General features: G+C 38.9%; 3 protein-coding genes across 3 annotated transcripts; 2 read left to right on the forward strand and 1 right to left on the reverse strand.

Annotated features, from left to right (window-relative positions):
• Nucleotides 1-970: 970 nt before the first annotated feature.
• LOC310954260 (cannabinoid receptor type 1B-like) lies at nucleotides 971-2,389 on the forward strand (the record flags this gene model as incomplete). Its single annotated transcript, XM_083923642.1, has 1 exon — nucleotides 971-2,389. One exon carries the CDS (start codon nucleotides 971-973, stop codon nucleotides 2,387-2,389), a length of 1,419 nt encoding a protein of 472 aa, XP_083779768.1.
• A 3,032-nt stretch (nucleotides 2,390-5,421) lies between these two features.
• Nucleotides 5,422-7,877, forward strand: LOC310955194 (akirin-2-like). The gene is made up of 6 exons (XM_083924967.1): nucleotides 5,422-5,550; nucleotides 5,884-6,063; nucleotides 6,264-6,407; nucleotides 6,511-6,660; nucleotides 7,041-7,112; nucleotides 7,241-7,877. The coding sequence occupies exons 2-6, from the start codon at nucleotides 5,886-5,888 to the stop codon at nucleotides 7,249-7,251; spliced, it is 555 nt and encodes a 184-aa protein (XP_083781093.1). The 5' UTR covers nucleotides 5,422-5,550; nucleotides 5,884-5,885; the 3' UTR covers nucleotides 7,252-7,877.
• A 467-nt stretch (nucleotides 7,878-8,344) lies between these two features.
• orc3 (origin recognition complex, subunit 3) lies at nucleotides 8,345-17,000 on the reverse strand (the record flags this gene model as incomplete). The annotated part of the gene is made up of 20 exons (XM_083924793.1): nucleotides 16,867-17,000; nucleotides 16,678-16,729; nucleotides 15,440-15,537; nucleotides 14,342-14,480; nucleotides 14,091-14,195; nucleotides 13,765-13,928; nucleotides 13,522-13,661; nucleotides 13,080-13,239; nucleotides 12,315-12,428; nucleotides 12,050-12,183; nucleotides 11,782-11,845; nucleotides 11,567-11,683; nucleotides 11,375-11,454; nucleotides 10,835-10,968; nucleotides 10,213-10,307; nucleotides 10,001-10,098; nucleotides 9,251-9,392; nucleotides 9,040-9,153; nucleotides 8,698-8,777; nucleotides 8,345-8,450 (listed from the first exon to the last, which is right to left on the reverse strand). The coding sequence occupies exons 1-20, from the start codon at nucleotides 16,888-16,890 to the stop codon at nucleotides 8,345-8,347; spliced, it is 2,160 nt and encodes a 719-aa protein (XP_083780919.1). The 5' UTR covers nucleotides 16,891-17,000.

Raw genomic sequence — 17,000 nt, forward strand, 5'->3', positions numbered from 1 at the left:
CAGACTGGTTTACTCCCAGTTTATTTATTTATTTATTTATTTGCTTCATGGATCGGGGGAAAGATGCTGAGAAAATTAAGGTACGTTTATTTTATTTATTTTTTTGCTTTTATGTATGTATTTATGTATTATTATTATATATTTAACCGTGATAGTTTTTCTATGTCTGTGTTATTTCCATTTCTTTAGTCGTGCTTAATTTGTTCTTATGAGTATTATTGCTCAATATATTAGCATGGCTTTGATTCAAACTGGTTTTAGACACAACATATATATATATCTATAGCTATATATTTTTCTTTTAACGTATTTCATTCGGTAGCCTACGGGTCATGGAGCCTGGTTGTCATGTCATATTTAATTGTGAGCCAGCACAGTTCCTGCTCTTCAAAAGAATCGTATTCCACAACTCTAATGCAAACTTCACTGTTAATAATATCATCATTAGTGGCATCAAAACGTAAATGCATTATTGGACAGATATGTGCACCCTTTATCTTGTTTCTCCCTAGATGCCTAATTAATCCGATGATTATTGAGGTAAAAAACAGCTTAATGCTTAATGACCTGCTTTAATTAATAAGAAAGCCTTGTCTGTCCTACATACTTAATGCAATGATTTCCCCTGAGGCTGCACAGGTTTCTCATCAACTGTTCAGTTTCCCACTATTGTCTGGGATGCATCTGCTCTGGCAACACATTCTGCTCTAGAGTCAGCTGGCTGATACACAGATTACCCCAATCTCTCCCAGCAACAAATTCATTTTCCAATACATCAACCATTCATGTCACTTCATGTATTCAAATATTTAAAAATGGAATAAGCTGTACCAAGACATTTTGGAGTATATTTTTGCGTTATTTATGAAAAATATATATATTTTTTCTTCATAGATGTCCATTTGAATGGATCTAATGCTGTTTCACAACACTCCTCTCTACTAAGCATCTATACGACAACAAACCAGCCATGAAGTTGGCTTTGCACAGGATAGCAGGCACCACAATGAGCACATTAACAACAGGTGTCCAGTATCTCGGCTCCAACGATGCCAGCTACGACCGCGCCTCTGCTGACTCGACTCTAATCAAGAACCGATTCCACTTTGAGAAGCCTCATTCTGCCTCGGTTAGTAACTCCTTCTCTGGACTCGTCCCTGGAAATAAGGAGGTCATTTACAGTGGACTTTCTCCCATTTTCCCCACCAATGTATCAGACTTTCTGCTGAGCAATGGCACCTCTGTGGAGAGCGGAGGGGCGGCACAGTGCGGGGAGGACTTTGTGGACAACATGGAGTGTTTTATGATTCTGACTCCTGGTCAGCAGCTCGCAGTCGCCATCTTGGCACTCACCTTGGGTACATTTACAGTGCTGGAGAACCTCATGGTGCTGTGTGTGATCTTACACTCCCAGACGCTTCGATCTCGACCTTCCTACCACTTCATAGGCAGTCTGGCTGTGGCTGATTTGATAGGCAGCATCATTTTTGTGTATAGCTTCCTGGATTTCCACGTCCTCCACAGGAAGGACAGCCCCAATGTTTTTCTCTTCAAGCTGGCCGGGGTAATCGCCTCCTTCACCGCCTCTGTGGGCAGTCTGTTTCTCACTGCGATCGACCGCTACATCTCCATCCACAGGCCCATGGCATACAAACGCATTGTCACAAAGACTAAAGCAGTCATTGCCTTCAGTGTGATGTGGACCATCTCTATTGTCTTCTCACTGCTGCCGCTGCTGGGATGGAACTGCAAGCGTCTCAACTCTGTCTGCTCGGATATTTTCCCTCTAATCGACGAGAAGTACTTGATGTTTTGGATCGGGATGACAAGTATCTTGGTCCTGTTCATCATCTACGCCTACATGTTCATCCTCTGGAAGTCCCACCACCATGCTGTTCGCATGCTGAGCCGCAGCTCCCAGAGGAGCGTGATTGTCTACACTGCAGAGGGGACTAAAGTGCAGACAGTGAGGCCCGAGCAGGCCCGGATGGACCTCCGCCTGGCTAAAACCCTGGTTCTGATCCTGGTGGCCCTCATCATCTGCTGGGGCCCACTTCTAGCCATAATGGTTTATGACCTCTTTGGGAAGGTGAACGACTTCATCAAGACTGTGTTTGCCTTTTGCAGCATGCTCACCCTGCTCAACTCCACGGTGAACCCTGTGATCTACGCCATGAGGAGCAAGGACCTGCGCAGGGCCTTCCTCAACATCTGCCATATGACGCAGTCTCAGGACAACAGCGCTGAGAGTGACTGGAATAGCAGGAGTGTGAGAAGCACACCTGGTGGGGCGTGGAATGATGGAGCCAGCAGTGGAAAGACTCGGGTAAAAGTAGCCCAGGTTACCGTTTCTGGAGTGACTGAGACTTCAACCGCAGAACCAGTCTAAAAAAACAAGTTGTCCTGCTCTGGTACAACTGTGAAGTTATTGTAGAATAGTCCCGACCCTCCTAGTGCACTGATCTCTTAATGTGAAATGTGCCAAAAAAATTACTCAGTTACAGACCTGAGTAAAACAATTTATTGTTGCTTTCAAGCTGACACAAGTCTGATTGCCAATGACAATTTGAACTAATTTCATTCAGTAAATAATGTAGTTGTATTCACAAGAACCATTTTTTGTAACAGTTGCTACAAGTACAACACTGTTCTGTCACCCTGGCTGTGGTTTGAATGTGCATAAAGATACAGATTTCAGCTTTAAGGTAGAAAAATATGTCGTTCCATTTGTTCTGTTATTTCTCACATCACATCATAGCAATATTGTGGCAGTAACGTAAGGTGAAACTGTGTCTACCCTTCATGCAAAACGTCAGTTTTGAATGACAGCACATTGCTTGTGAGTAAAATCATACTCTTAGTGATTTGCATTTGGGTGTTGATTTTGTAAAACCGCGATATTGTGAAGACTGGCATTTTAACGTTATTTTACTATTTGTATTGTATTTTTTTTTACTCGTACTTTGCAAAGAGAAAAGGTGACTATACTTTGGAACATGAGCGGCTTTTTGATCAAATCAAAACTTCAGTCTGTAGGTTTTTTGGGGAATGTTACATAGTTGTTTATAACACATGCTTTTGTGAAAAGCTACACTTTGGTATTTCTGTGACGCACCCATTTTGCCATTGTGTCTCATAACCGCGTGTTTAGCAAGGACATGAGTTCAATAAATATATGAAATTTGTCTATTTTTATTATAATTTTGTGGTGTCTTTCTTCAATAAAACAATACAATTTCAACAAACTGTCACATTCGCACCTGTGTCTAGTTTGCGTGTGACTGTAAGTCTGACCTTTTTGGCTTGTTTGATTAAATTAAATTAAATTCAACTTTATTCACGGTCACAAGTACTGAGATAATGAATTCCAGGAATGGTAATATATTGAGTAATCAGTAAGTGGTAGGTATGAAAATGTTACGATACAGTATGAACAGTGTGATATGAATATGTTAAGATATATACAGTATGAACAGTATTTATTGTTCTTTACCAAGTGTTGCTACTGTCTGTGCAAGGCATACATAAATACATAACTACATCATAAACCACAACATGAAAGACATCAGATACATCCACTCCACGCATCCATATACACAAAGTTAAGGTTTGTGTTTTTGTGTAACACTGCCCTCCTGTGGAGATGAAAGAGTCATTATCCATCCATAGTCTTAGGTCTCTTATTTCCCATGGGCTGATCATACAGATGAATAGAGTTGTCGTTAATCGAAGAGTATTATGTGCCTATATTGTCACCAAACTAAATTTAAAGCGTTCATTTCAGCTGATGTAATAGCTATAATAAGGACGATATCAACATTTACATTGATTATAACTGTGATTTTTGCAATTTGGAAAGAGGAACAATGTTTCATCTGTATTATCACTGTGGATACACAATTGGTAATGAATATATATGAATGAATAAATACATTTATAAATTTCTAAATAAATACATTTATAAAAAAATGGTTCCTCCAGCTGGGAGGAGGCCTCGGGGAAGACCCAAGACTAGGTGGAGAGATTATATCCACACACTGGCCTGGGAACGCCTCGGGATCCCCCAGTTAGAGCTGGTTAATGTGGCCCGGGAAAGGGAAGTTTGGGGTCCCCTACTAAAGCTGCTGCCCCCGCGACCGGACCCCGGATAAGCGGATGAAGATGAGATAAGATGAGATGAAAAATGGTTCAATATATACATAAATAAATGCTTTACGTTTACTTCTATATATTTGTGCACCTACATTTATTTATTTCTGTATGCATTTATCTACTCATTGATTAATTTATTTTTTTGTATATTGATTTATTTCTGTATTGATTTTTACATTTATTTTATGCATTTATTTATTTATTTAGACTTAAGTCATGTTTAGTCCTGCATAGATTCACTACATGACCCATATTTCTTTAAACTTCGTTTATCAACAAAAAAACAAAGCGACAGGCATCCCAAGACATGACATGACACATCGAAATGATACAAAAAAATAAATAATATAAGAAATATAGAAATGACAAAATAATAAATAAATAAATTGAATAAATAAATAGGTCTAATTAAAAGAAATTCATTATAAAAAGGAAATTAAAACAAATAAATAAATAAAAAATAAAAAGTTCACTAAATGTAATATGAATAAAATTAAATAGCTGATATAAACATTTCTTGTTGGATTCAACATATGACAGAGACTCAAAATATATATTTTTAATTCAATTTGAAAAAAATGGGAATGAAGGGGTTGCCTTGTACATTTTGACTTTATGTATATGGACTTTTCCTAGTAATATGAAGAGATGAATTATGTTAAATATATATTTGTGAGAGAAGGAGCCAAAAATAATAAGTGATACCTAACTGTAGATTTAGCAACTGTAGTTTTTTAATTGAGCAATTTAAATGTACAAAAATACAATGTATACAATAAACAGCACATTGGTGAAATAATTAATAAATAACTTAAATAGAGTACAAAAAAGCTAACAAAAAAACGACAATTAAATAAAGAATACTAACTAAAAATAAATAAATAAAAAATAGATCGTTTAAACAGGAGCTTCAGGGAAAAACTTTTCATAATGACTCAGTAAGGTATTACTTACTATAAATCTTTGTTTTTGAATAAATCATTTTGCGTATAGGATAACAAAGCTCATAAGGTGTTCAAGACTATAATCTTCTGGGTTAACATCGTAGAAAATATAGCATAGTTAAGGGTAAGAGAGTAGACAGAGCTAGCAGCATTAAAAAACTTCTTAGATATATCACAATAAAAAACAGATGTGACGTTGATTCTGCATGGTATTGACTACATGACCCACAATGCATTGCAGAGCAGTTCGCACGTGACGTCACGAGCCGGAGAAGCCGACAGCCCCCATATCAAAAACAAGCAGCTAAGTTGCGCTAGCTCGCTCCCCCTGTTTAACAGCAGACAGTTGGCCCGCAACCGGCTCATCGTCAACTCAACTTTTTGGGAAGCAACTTTTTAGAACAACACGAGTTTGTCGGTCGTGGTTGGACAGACCAACGTCCCCCCCTTAAAGGTAAGCAACTGTTTTATTCAAAGATAAACCAGAGTGTTCTACCAACGGTAGCCAAAGCTAACGTTAGCTTTGTTTTCTTTTTGATTATTGGCTAGCGAGCACCGCTAGCGTTAGCGTGCTAGCAAATATTTATAGCCTCAGCTGCGCAGTATGCTTAGCGTGTAACTCCTCAGCGAAGGAAACTGGCTTAGCAGAACAATTAACACTGCAATGAGCGATCACGTCAAAGAATAACCATGGTTAGCGGTTGTCTGAAACAACTGATGTTATTGCTTCATTATTGTCATGTTTCGGTATTTTTGCCCCCCCCCTTCTCCCTTCAACAAACTGAAGTCATGGCGTGTGGAGCCACCCTGAAGAGGACCATGGATTTCGATCCGCTGATGAGTCCTACGTCCCCTAAAAGACGAAGGTGTATCCCCGTATCCCCATCGTCCTCATCCTCATCACCTAGGAAGTATCTTAGCATGGAGCCCTCGCCATTTGGGGAATCCTCGTCAAGGCTTAGAGCAGGTAATGTTACTAATGTTAGCCAAGGCTGGCCTGCTTGGTGGCCAGCCAGGGGCTTGAGAGGCATTAGCTACTCATTAAACCACTCTGTAATGTACTAGAAAACAGATAGGCTTATTCATGATCGAGCTGTCGATTCTCAACATGACAGCTGTTTGTCTTCACTATTAGACCTGTTTTTTTACTTTCTTTTGTCCCACTAGAACAAATCCTGAACAGCATCAAGCAGGAGTACAAACGCATTCAAAAGAGGAAGCATCTAGATGGAGGCTACCAACAGTCAGAGTGCTGCTATTCTCCAGGGTCCCCATCCCAGTCGTCTACTATGAATGTTTCCACTATGCCAGGTTGGTTGAGTAACACTGCTCATGAATTGCTGCAACATGTGCTCCGGCAACCAGAAATACCACACAAGCCACAGTTTTGAAGTTTTGTGTTTGATTTGCACAGGAACATCCTCTGGAGGCGTTTCGCCCACTAGAAAAGAACAGCCCTTATTCACCCTCAGACAAGTTGGAATGATCTGTGAACGCCTGCTGAAAGAAAGGGAAGAGAAGGTGCGGGAGGAGTATGAGGAGACCATGACCTCAAAACTGGCAGGTAGGTACACACTGAGCAAGTTGTTATGCCTCGGAACATAAATTAACCGACAGTCCGAAACCTAAATGGTATCCAATTTCAAATCATCACATTTTAAAAACCCGGAACCAGCGCATGATTGGCATTTTGGTTGATATTTAATTATCAAAATGCTCTTTGTCAGGTTTATGTCAACAGATTGTAGCACTAGTGATGGTTTATTTTGACTGTCAAATCATCAGTATATGTAATCCTTAGTTGCAGCCCTAGTATGATCTGTACCATAGTTTAAACGACCAAGTCTACAGGGAAGTGATAATATAGATTAATTCCAATAATGCACCCAAGTATTGACATTTAGTTGTACAACAATAATCATTTTTTTGTCCTGTATATTTCAGAACAATACGACACCTTTGTGAAGTTCACACATGATCAGTTAATGCGACGATTCGGGGAGCAACCTGCAAGCTGTGAGTTATTTGCACAATCCCGTCTCACTGGAAATACCGTATGTGAGAGTCTTGGTCTGAGCGGTGCCTTTTGAAGTTTAAAGTAATAAGTCTGGTTTCTGCATTTTTGTTTCATCTCTTTTCTCCAGATGTTTCCTGAGTGTGGCCCAAAAATCTTTTGCAAGACGGCCTTCTCTTGCTGCAAGCTATCATGTGATATCTTAAGAAGGAAGAAAAAAAGAGTTCATCATTGTAAGAGATTCAGTTTAGCTAGTTTAAATGAAACTTTTCTTACTGTGCCATATTTCTGTCTATGGGCAAAGGTTTATATGAAGCTGTTGTCAGTTGTTACCACTCTGTTGTAAGCAACTAGGTGCTTCCTTATGTAAATTAATGGACCCTATCTCTACCAGTGGCCTATGTTCCTCCTGCTGTACGTGTATCTACAGTTATCTCACTTTTGTAATGATTCCCAGCATTCCAGGCTTTGTCACTTGTTTTCAGTTTGTTACATGTAAATAAGATAAAGCAACGCAAGAGTTTTAGTTAAGGTTTGCTGGTCAATCTGAGAGGAAGTGGAAGAAACACAGCAGAACAGAGAGAACATTTTTGCAGTTTGTCCTCTGTTCATACTTAAAATTGAGCATAAAGTGGGCCGATTAGATTTTTTTTTTTTGTTCTCCCTACCAGTGTTTTATTTATTTTTTTGACTTTTGTTTTGCTGGTATCACTTTAAAACCAATGTACTTATTGGAGAAAAAAAAACAATAAAAATCTTTTAAGAGTTGAGAATTGTTTTGATGAGTGGTCGACTTTTCTATGTTACTGGTATGTTTCGATTAACCGATATATTTGTCTGTAGGGGTATTGGTTCAAGTGGAGTCAATTACACCACCGATTGTCAATACTATGCATCCATATTTGAGCTGTGCCTTCAGTATAGGAACATAATGGCTCAACCAAACCAAAATGCGTTTAGAGTCTTACCACTGAAGATACTACTACTACTGTAAACATTTTGTGGGACATCCAGCATCTGATATGATAGCAGTCATCCCATGATAGAGAAATGTGTTCTGCTTTATACATGGCTGAGTAAAGATAAACATGCAAAGCACCATGGTTAACAGACACTAGTATGCATTTTATTAAAGGGAAAATTACAGTACAAAATATAAATCCAAGCCAAGGTTGAGAAGAGCTTAAACGAAGATGGACATAAAGAAGTGTGTGGTTTGTTTTTGAGTGTTTGCTCAGCAGCCTCCCCAGGTGAGTCGAGCCACGTGGTCAGTCTTCTGCTTGGTGGACTTTATAAAGCCCAGAAATTCAAGCTCAGACACAGCTCGGATGAAACGGGCACTAGTGAACGAGCTAAGGAACAAGAATTTTGTCCACAAGTAGAATCATTAACATAAAAAGCACCACTCGGGCCACCTCATCTTTCATGAAACTTCATCCTAAGAACTAGCTTGTTACATCTCCCCATAGCAAACATTTATGATGGTGGGTTTTTTTTGTCAAATGCATCACAACATTAAACAATACTACCATGGTTGGATGGCATGATGAGAAAAACGTGTTTGTAGATAACGTTATGGAAGGATACTGTTTGACATCATTCACCTTCCCGAAGTTGTCAGAATCTGGATCGTTACCCTCAGCAGCGGAAACAACAGTGGCATAGGCCTGAAAACAAACGAACAGGTTCATTCATGTTAGGATCCAGTCCATTCTGAGCCTATATGCAATCTCCTCAGATCAATAAAGCCTCCTCTAGAGAATGGAAAACAAACTCCCAACCATCAAAGTTTGGAGGACAAAGGTGCTGTCAACACTGTGATCAATATATCATTAATATATCATCTCCTAATTTTCCTGAGAGACGTTGGTTGGTGTAGTTGAATTACAATATTAGACAAATATAAAATTATTCAAGATATAAACTCACTTCCAGCCAGTCGTAGAGGTTAATCAGCCTGCCGCACTCCAGATGGAGTTTGTACACAATGCAGATATCAGGAGCAGCATTAGAGATCCCATCCTCAGACTTTAGGCGGTCATTCTGGAAGAAGAGGGAAGAGGCTTCGGTGAAGGATAGAGTTTCAGTTTCCCCTCATGTCAAGACAGTTACACATTTGTTGAAGAAGGGACATGTGTACCTGAAGATAATAGTAGGGACTGTTGAGTGCAGCCTGCATGGAGGTGCGAGGTGTTGCATTGAGATGGCGTCTCACAGTGGCGGAAGAAGTGTAGTAGCAAACTTCATGCAGTGTCTGAGACTCTGGGGGAGACAGGTGACTCCTGGGTGGGAGAGAGAAAGAGAGGTTCGCTGAAGAAGAGTTTCTACCATATTTATATAATTTAGTAGTACGATGGAGCGTGAGTTTGGCCGGAGAATCGGAGCAGCAGGGCGGTGTTGCAGTCGCTCTACCGCACCGTTGTGAAAAAAAGAGCTGAGAAGGTAGGCAAAGCTCTCGATATATCGGTCAATCTTCGTTCTGGTGGCTGGAGTCTCTCTTAGAGAGAGGGTGAGAAGTTCAGCCATCCGTGAGAAACTCGGAGTAGAGCCGCTGCTCCTTTGTGTTTAAAGGAGCCAGTTGAGGTGGTTCTGGCATCTAGTAAGGATGCCCCCTGGGCGCCTCCCTAGGGAGGTGTATCAGGCACGTCCAGCTGGGAGGAGGCCTCAGGGAAGACCCATGACCAGGTGGAGAGATTATATCTCCACACTGGCCTGGGAACGCCTCGGGATCCCCCAGTTAGAGCTGGTTAATGTGGCTCGGAAAGGGAAGTTTGGGGTCCCCTGCTAAAGCTGCTGCCCCCGCGACCCGACCCCGGATAAGCGGTTGAAGATGAGAGAGTTGTACAAAACTTTTACACTTTCAGCAGAGCAAGAATGTAATATGTCTTACTTCACTAAGCCGTCGATAAACTCAAGAGCTTCATTTCGCAGAACCTCATACGGACTCAGTTTCTTGGATCTTCGAGACTCGTTCATCTCCAGCAGCGCCTGGAATAAGTGAACAAAAAACAAGACAATTTATGGATCACACATACCAGCAAGGTGGAGGATCTCTTCACAGAAATGCTGCGTGGATAACATTCTCTATGAAACCATAAAAACCTTCTGCAGCTGGAACAGATCTGTTTTTTTTGGAAGATTTTTCACTGGAGAGGTGATACTTTCTTCCACACTGGGGGGAGGTTCAGCAGCTAGTGCTGTTAAGAACAAGACAAAAGAATTTCAACGTGTTGCATTCACTGTCTATATTTCACTGTATATACAATAAGAATGATTTTAGAACAGACTATCCCAGGGTGGACACAAAATCAGGGAAAGTAAGAATCTGTAAAACAGAAAATACCGTCATGTGGGTGCTTTACTTCATCTTTACCATTACTGTTTCCAAAAACGGGACACTAAAATAAAATAAAACAGAACGCAATGATTTGCAAATAATTGAAAACCCATATGTAATGGAAAATAGCACAAAGAAATGTTGAACATTTTTGAAAAGGATATCCTCATTTAGAATTTGATGTCAGCAACACATTTCAAAAAAGTTCAACATTCGATCAGAATCAGAACTACTTTAATAATTCCAGGGGGAAATTGTTTAAACATGTTGTCTGTGTGCTATTTCCAATTAAATATGGGGTTTCAATTTTCTACTAATCATCACATTCTGTTTCTATCTACATTTTACACAGCGTCCCAATTTTTTTGGAACTGGGATTGTACTTACTGTCCAACTGCTTAAATTTGGCGAGCATGTCTTCCAGCTGGACACCAGCTCTCTTCATTTTATTTGACTTGGCCGGCTGCAGAATCTCCAAACACCTCTGTAGCAAAGTGATCAACTCATCTTTAGCCAGCATCCTGGAGGGAAAGCACAGATTTACAATTGAATGGTACAACTTCAGAATGGGTTGTTTTTTGAGTACCATCTGGTTTGTTCACAATAAAAAGCTAGTGTCAAACAACAAAAAGTTACAATGCTGATTACTGAAAATGAAAGGCCATTTGGCCACCAGGAGGAGCAATAATCATGCAAATATCCTTGAATATGTTGCCATCTAGTGGTAAATGTGTACATAAATTTGGCTGGAAAAGAGTGGAAAGCACTGTATATTACTACACGAGACGTGGTTATGACAACACATCAAAACTGGAACACTTTAGGAGTATCTTCAAACAGTGGACATGGATCAAAGTGCCTACAGGCTACAATGAAGACTATTTATCAACCATTTGTTGATCCCACTTGTCAAATATCCAGGCTTACTTCAGAAGCTTCATGGCTGATTCGTAATCCTCGGTCTCCCATACATTCTTCTCCATACATATCAAATGGAGCTCTCTGATCTGTAACAAAGCCACTTCAGTGTTACTTTAAGACAGAAAACAAACTGACAGCATTACTTCAAAATGTTGTTTTGTACAACGCGTTTGTTTGTATAAAGCAGTAATTTCTTGCCTGTTTTCCAAGGGGGTACCGAGGTAATGATGAGGTCAGAATGTGGAGACACCTCAGGATGGGATAATAATTCTTGTGATATTTGTGAAGGTCTTTTATCAGTTTCTGACACACCTCCTATAAAAGAAAAAACCTGAAGTCTTAAGATTCTTGCCAAGTCTGCTCACTCATTATCTGCAAGTAACTCAGGTGTAGAGACAAAAAAAAGAATGTACCTTTAAATGAGCGTCATCCGAACACAGATCCCCTTGTTCCTGAGGTTCCTGTTTCTCTACATACCTGTGAAAAACACACAGGTTATACTGGACTTGAAGCCTTAGTTAGGAAAAGGTAAACCAAAGCATACAAGTTACTATACCACATAAAAACACAAGTTATCTGTGTGTTCACTACTTGCAGCCAAACTAAATGGTATATTTACAGTTTTAATATTTTGTCTGTCACTCCCAATCATTGCACACATGAAAACCAAATTGTATGTACCTCTTGAACGACGGCAGGTGCCTGATCCTCTCCAATTCGCTGTGACCGAGCTCCATCACATTAAGCAGAGCCTCCTCCTTCTTAGAGCAAAGTACACTCAGAGGCTGGGAGTGAAAGTGCTCCAGCAGGGCCAGCTGCACCAAGACAAAGCAGAGATTTGGTTTACCATATGTGTGTGAATTAGATCCTAAGACACAACCGGTACAGAGGATACACACTTATAAGTTAGGGACAAAGTATAACTCTCTGTATAACTTCTCTGTACCTGAACACCCTTGATGAACTTTCTCACTGAGAAATCGTGGTAGAGGAAGATGCTGATCAGCACCTGCATCACTTTTCCGTTCAGCTTGAAAGAGAACTGTGTGGTCAGGATCAACTGAAAACAGACAAGATTAAATTACCTTCCTACACTACAAGTGTTCAACCCATGTCTCCCTTTACACAGCCTCAAAAATGTATAAGCCTATGGATTACATTATATGATAAATGTTATTGTGTCTATATGTACCTGGGTAGCCAAATCTGTCACATTTTAATAGATGACATTCTGAAAAAACATAGGTTCCATAATCAATAATACAAGAATTCAATTTAACACATTCTAAAAAGGCTGTTTTGTCTTTAATTTGGCTGTTTTAAAATCATCTAACGAAATCTAAATGGTTCAAAGCATCAGCAAAGGTAGATGTTTTGCTTTGTGAAGTTAAAAAAAAAGCACACCTGCATAAGTAGTTTTTTTTCAAAATGTAGGCGAAAGCAAGGAAAGCTCAATTAAAATATTTTTTTTTTGTTTCAGCATTTTCATGATAAGAAGTTGTACAATACCCAGTATTTCATAAATCAGTACCTGCATGAGAACCTCAAATATGACATATTGCACACTTCAATATAGAAAATTGGATGGAAGATCAACATTATAAAACAAATGTGACCTCAGCGATAAGAGAAATGCTTTCAGTTCTGGAAGTGTCCATCATCTTTCTTGAATGTATTTCTTCTGTAGTGTATGAAAGAGTGGAAAACCCACCTTGTCTATGACTGTGGCCAGGTGCTGGTTACAGGAGAGGGACTGGAAGAGCTCTATACACAGCAGAGAGGACACAGAATGGGGCAGCATGTGCTGGATGGTGCTTGGTGAAGTGGCGATACCGAAGATGAACATCAGAGGAAGGCGTTCAATGTACCGGCTGAGGAAAGGAGAACATGTTCATGGAGATATGTCTTTTAACATTTGAACTTAGAAAGCTGAATCAAAAACAGAATCAATAAAAACAAAGTGATGGATGAACTGTTTCTCAGTGGGGTCACTTGGTTTGGTGACCCTTGTTTAGGTGTACAGGAGGTGGGGACAAAAGCAGACTTATTTCAGATGTTTACAATAGATGATCATTTTCATTCTAATTTCATAAACAGGAAAAGGGTGATACAGAAAATACAATTACAAAGAAGAACTTAAAGCTTCTAGTTACCTGCAGATGAGTATGAAGTCCTGGAGAACTCTTGGGTTGAAAGCCTCCAAATCTTTAAAAATGACTACAACCGGAGGCTGCTGCTGATCATCGATTACAGAAGAGGTACGCTTTTTTCCAGGAGTATCAGTGTTGGATTTCTAATACAGAGAAAAAATATTTTAAGTGTTTTCAGGTCATCAAACTTTATGCACCTATTTGCAAATGTAAAACATGTACACTAATTGTGCTTTATGGTCCCACCTTCGTTTTTGTATGGTACCAATCACAGAGCGTACTGAGGGAGCAGTGCATGCTTTTGTGGAGCTGAGCGCTGGTTTGCTCTGTCTCCTCCTCTTCCTCATCATCCACAGCCACAACAGTGCCCATCAACCTCTCCAGGACCCTCTTCATCAAATGCTTTAATGCTGAAATGGTAAACAAACAAAATAAAAGACTTGAACGCAGGAACTTTAAAGGTGGTACATGACAAAATAAATATTAAGCCACTACCATTACTATTCTAAGGTAAAAAAAAGAAATACGTTTCTTTAAAAATCAAAAGGCAATGCAATCCTCGAGTCTCTTACCTCCACACTCTTTGGCCTGTACAGAGGCCACGTGAGGAGTGACAGACTGCTGGAGCAGGTCAGACAGACTCTGGAAGGTCATGTCGTGATCTGGGATATTCACACCTATGGAGGATATCAAAGGGAAAAGAAAAGCAGACAAATTGTACGACAGCGTTACATTAGGCTTCGAGAAACCCTCATAAGGCATACCACGAGACTGGTGAAAAAAAACGTGAATGATTAATGTTACTGCCTTGTCAACAACATACCAAGCACAAGAGCTGCTGTGGGAATCTCACTGGCCCTCATCTGTGATGCCCAGTCACTGTGTTGGCGAGTGGAAGAGCACTTTCTTGTGAAGTCCAGCAAGCTGTCCAAGATGTTCCTGTTGAGCTCATCCTGTAGAACCTTACAGGCAGCAAAGAAGATCTGTTAAAACGTTTTTTCCTCATCAAATTCAAATCTATAAATTGTCTGTTTTGGGCTAATATTTGAAGGGCATTCTTTAAGAAGAAGACATACTTTGGTGATCACCATGGTCGTTTTTACACATCACACACACAAACTGGCCCCTCTTTAGCTACCAGTCAAAACCCCCTACATGGTCCGTACAGGGACTATGATACAGAGGCCATCCCAAGCCTATAGTCCCTACAGACTGAGATACTGCCCTCTCCTTTAGAGGGTTTTGTTCAAAAAATAATTCACTGTTGAGGTTTTAGAATTTGGGTGTCATCCTGGTTTGGTCCCTGACTGTTTTTCTAACACTACTTTAATTTATGCTATATATGCAGTTTTGAGTTGAGACACCTGGTATGGGTCTTGCAAAGCTCCAAAAACCGTTTATATATGCTCAGTTTAATGCTTATAAATATATACATAATGTACCAAATGACGACACCACTATATTAGAGAAAGATCATTTCTGAATCAATTCACCACTATTGCTACACTCCCAATCTAGAGTCTAGAATAGTTTTATATCCCTGTTTTGGTTCCTTGATGTTAACTTATACATTGCGTTTTACAGTTGTACTTGGCCCATTGGATTTAAGCAAGTTGAAAATGTACATTAGTTGAATTTGATACATTGTATTTTGCATTTGAATTTCGTATATTTCTTTTTTTTTTACATTTAATTTTTGATTCTGAATGTGTGAACATTTAAAAAATTAAGGGTGAAATAAGGGGGACATTTTTTAAATTCAATGGCAAACAATTGAGATAGATCCTTTCCATGCATAAATAGTCAGTGCTAGAAATTCAATGACACAGATTTATTTCTATATTCCACACAATTTAACTTTTACCAAAATGTCACTTGTAAGTTTTGTTGGATGTGCGACATGTTGAATATCTGTTCTCACCTCTGTGTCAGTTTTAATTTTGTCCCATAGATCCTGACAAAGTTTGAATCGTATTTCCCTGTTTTCAGCACCTTCACAGCCATTGATGAAATGATCCTCTGTGAAGAAATGAAATGAACTTGAGTGACGTCAGGACATCTCAAGTGATAATGCTACTCTTCGATGAACATTTGTAAGATTGAAGAAGGAAATATTCTGCATTTATTCTGGGAGTGTCAGTATACTTTGGAGTTCTGGAGAAAAAAATGAGAGCTTTTTAACTTTCAGTACAACCATCTCATTAAATTAAAAAAATAAATAAAAGCAAAAGATGTCATCACCTTCTATGTCAGCACTAACACTTCTTTACACCTTCCTGTCCTCGGTCCGTCTGTGCTGAACCTTTGCCATCTTCTCTTTTTACTGCGTTCTGTCTTATTTTTATTGTGTAGCATGCATTCTGTATTTGTGCTTCTGCTTTGCGTGCTGTGGTGTGATGTGTCTTACGTCTTGAATGATGTTTTCTTAATTGATGTTATATATGCCACTTTGTCATGTTTGCTAACTACTGTGCATATTTTGTAGATTGCCCTGGCTAGTAACTTTGTAATTTTAATCTAATTGTTTCTATATTCTATTCTGTTTTAAGGGTGACTTTAACATCTGTCTAGGCGGGACTACTGATGAAAAAAAGCCTCTTGGCTAAATCTGGCACATTAACAGTAATGTTATTATTTGTGCACTGTCCCTGTTTTCAAATAAACTAAACTTAAAACAAAAACAAAACAACACAGTAGATTTTCAATTTACTAATTCTACAAGGAAAATTTCATATCCATAAAACTAAATTCTCCAAATCTCAGCCAAACTTTAATCCTTTCAAAACTGAAATTCAAAAGTATTTATTATCTATTATTAATAATAAGAAACGTACTTATACCTCTGATGTATTACAAGATTATTTTTAAGTAAATGTAATAAAATAGCCCACTTTGAAAGGTAATTTCTTTTTATGTATCTATTTATGCTTTATTTACTGCCTTCTTATTTAATTGTGTAGGTAAGTACTCTCTCATGTTAAATCATTATAATTTAAGACTGTAATGTTCATTGAAAGGAGAAATGACTTAGATATACCTTTTTTCATTGTCAAGTACGATGTCGAAATGTTCTACAATGTTTGTATTATGACAGTTGTGAAAATATGCAAATAAATAAAAAATAAATTAAAAAAAACTAAAAATTCCACGGTAACTCACCCAAACCTTGTGTCTTTTTCTTCTTAGCACTTGGCTTGAAAACAAAGCAGCCCTGAAATTTCAACGGTCATAAGTTACAAGTGTTTACAATGAACATAAACAAAGAAACTACACATTGGTACGTCCACGCGAGTTTCATGAGGTTTATGAAGCTTAACTTGTAACACACAGTCTAATATATCCCGTTACCTTGGATACAGATGAAGTAGACATCTCAGCAGTAGCTACATGTAGCGGCTGTTTTATATTTTGGATAGCTCTGTCAGTGACTTGCGCTGTCGTCTGTTTAGGAGATAAATAAATATCGTTTAAAAGCTGCTTGT

This window comes from Echiichthys vipera (genome assembly GCF_963691815.1).
Source record: "Echiichthys vipera genome assembly, chromosome: 12".
NCBI classification, from domain to species: domain Eukaryota; kingdom Metazoa; phylum Chordata; class Actinopteri; order Perciformes; family Trachinidae; genus Echiichthys; species Echiichthys vipera.

Coding starts and splice junctions, on each gene's coding strand:
- LOC310955194 (XM_083924967.1), top strand. CDS start 5,886: ATGGCGTGTGGAGCCACCCTGAAGAGGACCATGGATTTCGATCCGCTG. Junction 6,064..6,263: donor CTCGTCAAGGCTTAGAGCAG/GTAATGTTACTA, acceptor TTGTCCCACTAG/AACAAATCCTGAACAGCATC. Junction 6,408..6,510: donor GAATGTTTCCACTATGCCAG/GTTGGTTGAGTA, acceptor TGATTTGCACAG/GAACATCCTCTGGAGGCGTT.